This window comes from Nelumbo lutea, chromosome 6 (genome assembly GCF_056320005.1).
Source record: "Nelumbo lutea isolate HS-2025 chromosome 6, American lotus-T2T, whole genome shotgun sequence".
Classification (NCBI taxonomy): Eukaryota; Viridiplantae; Streptophyta; class Magnoliopsida; order Proteales; family Nelumbonaceae; genus Nelumbo; species Nelumbo lutea.
In genome coordinates, this window is record NC_142689.1 from 60,098,083 (window position 1) to 60,108,013 (window position 9,931).

General features: G+C 33.4%; 1 protein-coding gene and 1 non-coding gene across 2 annotated transcripts; one reads left to right on the forward strand and one right to left on the reverse strand.

Annotated features, from left to right (window-relative positions):
* Positions 1–2,535: 2,535 nt before the first annotated feature.
* Positions 2,536–8,183, reverse strand: LOC148849126 (uncharacterized). The gene is made up of 3 exons (XM_088952091.1): positions 7,619–8,183; positions 3,024–3,236; positions 2,536–2,905 (listed from the first exon to the last, which is right to left on the reverse strand). The coding sequence occupies exons 1-3, from the start codon at positions 8,135–8,137 to the stop codon at positions 2,846–2,848; spliced, it is 792 nt and encodes a 263-aa protein (XP_088808217.1). The 5' UTR covers positions 8,138–8,183; the 3' UTR covers positions 2,536–2,845.
* Positions 8,184–8,244: 61 nt separating this feature from the next.
* TRNAP-CGG (transfer RNA proline (anticodon CGG)) lies at positions 8,245–8,316 on the forward strand. The gene has a single exon. It is a non-coding gene; the product is annotated as a tRNA-Pro (tRNA).
* Positions 8,317–9,931: the final 1,615 nt, after the last annotated feature.

The window sequence follows — 9,931 nt, forward strand, 5'->3', positions numbered from 1 at the left end:
TCAAACAATGGTTCCCCAAGGAATCTCTAATCACAACACCCCTACGAGTCTTTCCTTACTGGCTCCATCAACTTTGGCCATGTTTGATTCAATTCTCATTCTTACTCAAGATGAAATTTTAAAATGGATAAGAATGGATAAAAATAGTTAGAATGAGAAAATATTGCTATGAACCAAACACTTTTTTCCTAAACATGAATTCTTTTCTAACAAGTGTTGTTCATTTTCATTCTTAAAAAAAATGTGTTGGTATTCATAAATCACCAGCCTTGGCATCATGGTTTTCGAACTACCATTGACCCAAATGGTCGGACCGTTTGGCTTGGGAACCGTCTAGGCAACTGGTTCCATTTTACTCCAAACTTGGTCCTTGGCCAAAATTGCTGAATTGGTTAATGACCCATTGACTCGGGCGATCAAATCGTTGACTTGTTCAACCCGTTCAACGGTTTTTGGCTATTTTTTATTTTTTAAATTTTTTGTTAGAACGGATCATCCGTTTGAACCGGATGATCGAACCGTCGACCTAGAAACTAGTGGCCAAAATAGTTCCGGTTTTGGGTCATTTTCTAAAACATTAGTTGGCATAAAATGTTTACTAGTGGATAGCCGTCAGTCAATGTTTACCTATTGGCATAGATGTTTTGTAAAAATACTTTTGTAAAAGTTCTTTCATAAAAGTACTACTATAAAAGTGCTTTAATATACAAGTACTTTTATAAAAGTGCTTTAATGTAAAGGTACTTTTATAAAAGTGCTTTTGTAAAAGTGACTTTCTTTCGCAAAAGTACTTTTCATAAATTTACTTTTATAAAAGTACTTTTGTAAAAGTGATTTTGTAAAAATTATTTCATAGAAGTGCTTTCGCAAAAGTAAACATCTATGACAACAGTTTTGTAGGCAGAGTTTTCTCAAAGAATGAAAATGAGCAAGATGGGGCATGATCAATGTTCAAAGTATTGACACGTATCGGCCCATACCAGCCAATATGTATCATTCCAGCACCCCACCGATACGCCCCTACAGTGGGTGTATCGGTGGTTTGACCTGTTCAGGGTGTGGCGAAGACCTAAACCGGATCCCCTGAACCTGTTGGCGAAAATAAAAAATAAAAAAAACCACCAAAAGGAGTATCAATTTGCCCGATATGCCCATACCGGCATATCGGGCGTATCGATATTTTGAAACTTTGGCATGACTATTTTTCATGCTTCATACTACTTAATTTTTGTGCTATGGAGCTGATTTTTTATTCTAAGAAGAATGTGACCCATGGCAAGAATTTTGTAACCAAACACTATAATGTTATTAATTCTTGCCCATTCTTACCTAGAATGAGCAAAAGTTAAAAGAATGAGGCGTAAAGCATTAACCAAACATGGCCTTTGACTTTAACACTGCCATTTCTGGAGGTGGAAGAGCCACGATCATGAAGATGTAAAACTTTTTTGAGACTAGCAATCGATGAAATATAGAAAGGTGAAGAATGTAGATGATACTGATAGTTTCAAGGTAATGGGAAAGCTACTTTCAGACGTCGTTAGATTTCACAAAGGTGTCTTTTTGGCAGCAGTTGGGTCTTTTGATGCTTGCTCTCCTCAAATGGCTTAAGCTTTAAGCTTTAACAATTAAGAGGGCGTTCCACAAGAATTTTTTTTTTTCATTTGGAATCATAACAAAACAAAAAAAATGGAAGTATGTTCTTAAACTTTTTTTTATTTTGGTTTTGTTTAAAAAATGAGACATGTTTTTGGAACCAATAAAATATTGATTTTTAAAACAAAAACAAATTTTGTAGTATAAAAATTATATAATTTATGGAATATGTTTTTTCTTTCAGTTTTGAAAACAAAAACACACACAACCAAGAACATATTTTTTGTATTTTAATTTTAAGAAACAATCTGTTTTCAAATAACAAAGTTTTGATTTGTTTTTAGAACCCGCAATAAGAAAAACAACTCACCCCCAATGGTGTCGGTGCGTCATTTTGGAGATCATCTGAAAGTGGTAGTAAGCGATGGTTTCTTTTTTGATCAACGATGGTTTGGATAGTCGTGCTTCATTCTAAAGGGCATTTTGTTTTAAAGATCCATTTGAAAAGAGTGCAAATACAAATATGTAGAAGGCAAAACGTTCAATTTGAAAGGAATACAAATACAAATATGTACTATATAAATACATACAAAATAATACAAAATATAAGGTTTTGCACTCTACAAATTTGTATTTATACTCCTTACAAACTGAGCCTAATGAAAGATGACAAGCGTTGTTTAGCATACCCTGGGATAGGAAATGTTGAAAGCCTTGCTGTAGCGATGGGAACTTGGGCAATGCTGCAACTGCAAACCACATTGCTATCCACCAAAATGGTTGGCAATTTTGGCGGAAGGGAGCAATGCTGCAATGGGCACTTGGGCAGGGTGTTCTTTGGGTCTCTTATTTGTTGTGTTTCTTGTATCTCTCGTGTCTCTTGTTATTCACTTTTTTTTACATTGCAACAAAAAAGAAAGAATGAAAAGGGAGGAGGAATAGTGACAAAAACAGTCCTATATCATCATTAACACTAGCCCAAGCCAAGTCATAAATAAATAACCGAGACATCATTGAATCATGCTTAGCACCTATCCCCATTGCTTTCCAACTCCTAAACTGAATTCACCACCAATGAGCCAAGACCCACTTGACCAAATGTGTGTTCCCTTGACAAGTAGATTTTTGTTTCCAGAAGACCCAAGAATAATATTACAATTCTATTATGTTTTCTTTTTTCTTTCTTCTTTTTACCATATTGGCAGCATCGATCAGCTCCAGATTATGCGACAGAAACAGTATCAAGAATTCAATGCCGGCTACTTCCACGATGGCCATGACCAGATAATCTCCGTACTTGTTCTTTCTTCTGCAATTAAATGAGAAAAAGGTTCAGGTACAAATTTCTCTGTAACAAAGATAAACTTGGATTTTTTTTTTTAAACTAATGAGACACTTCAAGTTTTTGAACTTAGAATAACATTTACAGGCTCTGTAGGTCTCAATGTTGATCCTCTTCTTATAAAGGCTCTTTGTCTTTCATTCTGTTTCTTTTTCTCCTCTGCCTTCAATTTGGAGATGCTAGGCCTGTAAAGAATCACTGATCGACCAATCTGACCTACTGCCACTGACCCAGTTGCTTGCTCCAACTGCTTCACCACATCAGCTAGCTCACCTGGGCAGCTGTTGTGTACTTTAAGCTGTTCGTATGATTCAAAGACTCATTTTAGTTCAGCAAAACAAATTGGTGTGCTTTTTATAAATGAAACAACACAACTGTGAGGAGCATTAATGACATAAATAAAAGAAATAATATTCTATTGAATAGGGGAAAAGGAAGATTTAGCAGAACCGAAAGCAAGAGGCAGAGCAATGTTCTCACAGTTCAAAAAGCATATTACTTTTCAGTTGAATTATCCTTTTAGCAATGTTCAGAGAACCAGACAGAGCGTAGAACTGGAAAAGGGAGAGAGGTTCACAGGTTAGAGGTTCAACCAAGGTCAAACCGTGATGACGCTACATATACTGCAGGTCACATAACTACATAAGTACTATTATCTAATATACTTTACAGACAATTACACACTTGAATGTGGTGGATAAATGGCTAGTTCCTTAATTTTTAAAGCAAATGACCAAGGTTCAAGCTTCAACTCACATTTTCTTTAAAGTACGTGTATTAAAGCAAGTGGAGAAGAAAGGACTCAGAAGGGGAGGAGAGGAGGGATCTCGAAGGAGGTGAAGCTAATAGGTTGGAAGCAAGCAGTTATTTAGAGGAAGCAGGTACAAAAGAAGAGAACAGTGGACCAGAAGTTCAAGAAGAGTGTTTAAGATTGAAGTCCTAGTTTGAAGGCTTGGAGTTGATTTAAGCCAAAGAAGGATTTCTGAGATCAAGGAAAGGGATGATGTTGCTCCAGAGACAATGAAGTAAGTAAAAGAATAAAGCAAGTTTAATCTTGTACATGTGTCAAAAGTTTTCTCATGTTTGAAAGATGGATTGGTTGGTGTTGGTTCTACTAACAAATATAAGAAAGCCTAAAATAAAAGAGGTTCAGAGGATAAAAGTTCAAAGATGATGAATGCTGAGAGTTCCAAGGAGCCAAAGGTCAAGACTCAGAAGAGGGGGAGTGGAGGTTGAATGTTTGGTTGATAGGGATGTTAATGTAGGCAAGAGCTTAGGTCAGCTTTTATTGGGCAGAGAGGAGTTTGCCAGAAGGGCTTTGGAACATTTGAAAAAAGCAAGAGGGAAAAAATTATCAAAAAAAAAAAAGAAAGCAAGAGAGAAAAGAGCTTGAGGAAGATCATTGTTGAAAAAAGCAACAAGATAAAATGCTTGAAGAAGATATTAAAGATACTGTGTTCAGGGGCTTTCTTTTGTTCCCTCTTGTTTTGTTCTATTGATTTTGTTTTTGCTGATTGTTGGGCAGGTGTTATCTTAAAACCTGGATTTGCTTGTAATTAGCCTGTTCTTTTTATTTTTAATAAAAATTTCATTTTACCTTTCAAATAAAAAGCAATATATACTTTAGGGAGGAACAAATAAATACAAATAAAAAATGGATTAATGATACCAAGACAATGCACATAAATAAGAGGTCATGGGTTCAACTCTTGCCATTAGCATTTTGAAATTTCCATTCATTTAATGACCTAAGCAGTTTTATGAAACCAGGACCGACACACCAGTTAAATTAGCTGGTCAGCCAGTTTTCTATGAATTTTGGTTTTTAGAGTATGACCGAACCATCCAAGAGCATGGGTCACAGTTCAACAGGCCAATCTGGTCTGATTTTCTAAAAAATGTTTTTTATTTGACATTGAGCAAACAGCCATGCTGAATGGATTTAAGCAAACTTGGTAGACATCATAAATTTCTCAGGGACAGATCCTTGTATCTTTACACTGTAAAGCTCCTGAGAAATATAATAAAATATTGTTTTGCCATTCTACTCAAAAGAAGATGGAGGCAGAATGTCAAAGTGCAAAAGCCTTGAGAAAATAAACAACTTTCTTCCAGCTCTCACATGTGAAATGTTCGATAGAGTGCAAATAGCCCAAAAGTCCCAAGTAACATTTAGCATTGCATAGGGACAACATGGTATCTGAAACTTTGAATACATTAAAATAAGGGTCACATCTCAACAAGGGATCCTCACATGAAGGGGGACATTTAACTGGTGGATCTTTGTCAAATAGGACTTGAAGCCACTAGAGGGTGGGAACCATGGGATGGAATCTTAAGGTGGATACCAATCTGTTTGTCAAATAAGTGTCCCTTCATGCAAGGGACCCTTGATCAAAATACTAAGAACTACAACAGGTTGTGATAGTTTAAGTTACTAACATACTATATGAAGCTTATAACAGACAAGGTATGACATTCATAATAAAAGCCATTCCTAACCAATTACGGTTGCAGGGCAGGGATGCTGATCTCCAAACATGTACTTGGATTTCGATCTCCAAGTTAATGCATTAAATGCAACATTTGTGAGGGAAGGGCATTCAATATAATAATGTTTTAGGTCTTGATCAGCCTAAACTCATATGATATGAGCAGCATACCAGAATAATTGACACTGCTGATCTATTAAAACTATGCTAAAAAGATCTCAATGTCTCACACTCTCACTTAAATCCTTGACATGACCAAGCTGTCAAGGCAAAATAGTAAACTGTCTTCCACTTATATATCCTTGACTTAGTTTCTAATAAATACTTTCTTGTTTTCTGATAAATAATAAATATTTTTTTGTTCTAATCTTTCCATTCCCAGTTTGCACACTATTCTTAGATAAAGAGTCACTGGAAAATGTGTTAATTAAAAATTCATGCAAAGATTGAAATGTTGTTTCATCCTTGATCCTTTGCACATAATACATGCAGACATGTTTAAGGAATGCACAAATCTCCCAATTTTTTCAAATTGACCATCAGCAACCTTGTTTTATTAATAATGAAGTTGTTGCATATCAAGGGGAAAGCAGAAGAGGGTTATAGAGGAAAATTGTAAACAGCATTAATATCAACTTATGACAAATCAGATATGCAACATCAAATAAAAAATCATCCCTTGATCCATAATCACGAAAGAGAATCCAACTTATCTCAATTTGTGAAGGCAAAGTTCTCTTTGTTTAAGAGCAAGGATGACCATAAGGAACATAAAAGCAAACCTCAAGTTGAACAATGATGATCAACAGAACCACACCTATTGAAATGCCTAAAATGAACAAGAGAAGAAAATACAATATATTTTATAAAGGACAAATAAAGAATTTAACCACTTGGTTTTCTATGACAAAGCCAACATAGGTCTTCTCTTGGTGTAGTTGGTCCTCCAATGGCCAGATCTGTACCATTGGCTTTGCTAAACTGGTGGAAGGTTTATATGGGTCATGCTTTTACTATGCTCCTGGATTCTTCATTGCTCTTGATCGGACATCAACTACATGTTGATTTATGCAAATTAAATGGCAATATCCTACGGGACAACAGATTTTTTTTTTTTTTTTTATGGGTACTGGACAACAGATTTTACTAACAGCCATGATGTCACATTTGACTGGAATTGCAGGTCTGGCATTGCAAGACACATATGAGCCCTAAAAGGAGAGTGCATCTATGAAAGGTTTGACTTCAGAAAAGAAGAACAAGAAGACAAAATGAGCTGTCAACCAGTCATTAAACCTCTTGACATTCTTGCGTCCAGTCTATGAAAGGTTTGGAATGGCAAGACACATGGTTTCAGTTTAATGACTTTCTTGTATCCAATACTCTTTATATCTACATCCAAATTGTGAGCAGAATTAGACAGTCGAACATGCATTAAACCATAAGGTTGGACAATGCGTCTTAATACCAGTATCAGAATTTTTGGCTGCCTACAATCCCAATTTCTAAGAGGATGAGGTCTTTAGGAAACAAAATTCCAGATATTTTCTATCTACTCCCTTTGTTTTTATTCCCACCTAAGACCACTGACCAGCCCCCACCCACCAAATCCCAATTTCTAAGAGGATGAGGTCTTTAGGAAACAAAATCCCAGATATTTTCTATCTACTCCCTCTGTTTTTATTCCCACCTAAGACCACTGACCACCCCCCACCCACCACCACCACCACCACCACCACCACACACACACATACAAAAAAAAATGTACTCTTTCCTTTGAGAATTAATGAACTAACCAATAAGCACATCAACAAAGAGGAATGAGGAATGGAATACAGAGGAAGCTGTAAGTTTCAAATTTGGGAGGGTAAAACAGAGGACCCCATAACCTTCCACTAAGGTAATGCTCATATCAGTTCAACATAATTCAGAGACGCAACATCAAATCAAAACTCCATCCTCCACAATCCCGTAAAATGATTACTAGCAAGCAAAATTCTCTCTACTTAAGAAGACGGATAAGAGAAGACCAACAGAGACGCATTATAAAAGTTCAAAAAAACAAAAGAAAAAATAACCCTTACTTAGAGAGTAATGATAAGTAAAATGGGATCCACTGGAATAATTAATGTAGGGAAACAAAAACCGGATCTGGTGTATACAAAAGAATAATAAGGAGCAATTATACCTTGAGGAGTTCGTTGGCTTCAAGGGTTTCGACGAATGAAGCAGCGACTGAAGAAGTAACGCCGGACTTGCCGACTTGCTGGCATTTGAGTTTCTTGCCGAGGCTGTGAGCATAAGAAACTAGCTCCTTTTTTTCTTTAACAGTCAGCTTTGGCAACTTGACCGAAGATTTAATAATGGGTTGGAGTTCTCCGTTGTCAACAACAGTCTCCAGCTCAACGGGTTCTTGCTGCAGTGGTGGTTGATCGTCTTCAGAGTTGTCTGGAGCGAATTCATCCTCGTGAGGTCTAGTCTGAAGAGAAACGAGACAAGAGGAGGTGGAGGAGGAGTTGCAGAAAAGACGAAAGTTAAGAAGCGATGAGTGAGGACGGAATAATAAGATTTGGGTGTGAAGAGGTGGTTTTCGTAGACGGGGAGGAGCAGTTGCAATGTTGCAAAGGGGTTTAAAGATGAAGTGTAAAGAAGAGGATGGAGGTCGGAGGAGGTGTTGCAGCTGATGGGCTCCTATACACGTCGCCATTACTCAAAATCAACTCCTCTTCGATCTATCTACGTTTTTTGTGGATAAGGGGGAAGAAAATGTTGTTAATATTCTCAAATATGTCCTACAAAGAAAAGGATCGAAGTGGGCGTTTGGTCTAGTGGTATGATTCTCGCTTCGGGTGCGAGAGGTCGCGAGTTCGATTCTCGCAACGCCCCACATAACTTTTATTGTTATGAATAAAAAATAAAAATATGGAAAGAGAATAAAATTTGTAATATAGATTTTCTACCAACTACTAACCCAATGAAACCATGCCACCTATCTTTTTCAACTAACGGGTCATTATCTTCCATTACATGTTTTTTTTTTAAAGAAAACTAGTGAATGACCCCGTATTAAGTACGGGGAAGTTATATCTATACTTGAATTGTTTATTAATTTAATTTAATCATTCTTATTATTAATAATAATAATTTATTTTAGTATTTAATTTAATTTTTTTGTTATATAGTAATATTATTAACTAAATTTATAATTATTTAAATATTTACTTAAAATATTTTTTCCAACCGAGTATAATTATTATATAATAGATTTGTTAATTCATATTTTGCATTTACAAATAAACATTTTGGCTTAACAATTTTAATTACTGTTAATAAATATTGATTCTTATTTAAGGTTTAATTTCTGTATTCAGTAATTATTATGGGGCCCACTTTGAACAAACATTAATGATAACTGATGATTGTTATTTCATTTTTTATTATTTACTTAATTAAGTACTTGATAATTGTTATTATTATTAATTATTTCTATAAATAACTAATTGTTATTATTATTTACTTAATTCAATAAATTTCAGCAACTAATTATTTGATTTAATAGACTTTAAGTAACTAAATTTTGCTACTTACAATTTTTTAATAATAATCAGTAATATTAAAATAATATTAATATTGTACTAATTATAAAATCAGAAATAATTATAAGATTACAATCATAATAGTAATAGTAATAATAATAATTGTATTATTATTATTATTATTATTATTATTAAGTAATTAATTTTCTGTAATTAAATATTTATTTAATTAATGAAGTAATAATTATTAAATAATAAATTTATTATAATTATTATTTTTTGTTAAATAATGAAATAATAATTGCTTTTGTAATTAATTAAGTTAACAATGTTGAATAATTAAAAGTTTAATAAATCAACTTTCACTCGTTCAAATAATTAATGGGAGATAATAATATTATTAATTATAATTACTGATAATAATCAGAATTATTATTATTATATTAATAATTATATATTCAGTAATATTATTATTATTACTATTAAGTAATAATATATTCTTATTATGTAGGTACTTAATTTGTGTATATTAAGTAATAAATTTGTTATAATTAATTTTTTTAGTTGATTAATGAAATAATGATTGCTTTTATAATTAATTTAGTTAACAATGTTGAAAAATTGAATTTTTTTTTATTTAACTTTCACTAAATAATAAATTAATGGATCATAATACTATTATTCATTATTATTATTGATAATAATAATATGAATAATTAACATTACTTATATATTTATGAATTAATGTAAATATTAAATGATTTTATCCGAATTAATAATTTTCATTACTAAAATCGTTAGTAATTATTAGTCTGAATTAATAAGTATCATTATTATCAGTAATTAATTATCGCTGTTAATTAATGTTGGTGAAAACATTAATATTTTGGCAACAAACATTAATATTTTGGTATTTACAATTGTTTTTAATAATATTCGGGTCAGCAAACATTAATTATCGCTTT

Coding starts and splice junctions, on each gene's coding strand:
- LOC148849126 (XM_088952091.1), bottom strand. CDS start 8,137: ATGGCGACGTGTATAGGAGCCCATCAGCTGCAACACCTCCTCCGACCT. Junction 3,237..7,618: donor AAGCCAACGAACTCCTCAAG/GTATAATTGCTC, acceptor TCATACGAACAG/CTTAAAGTACACAACAGCTG. Junction 2,906..3,023: donor CATTGAGACCTACAGAGCCT/GTAAATGTTATT, acceptor ATTTAATTGCAG/AAGAAAGAACAAGTACGGAG.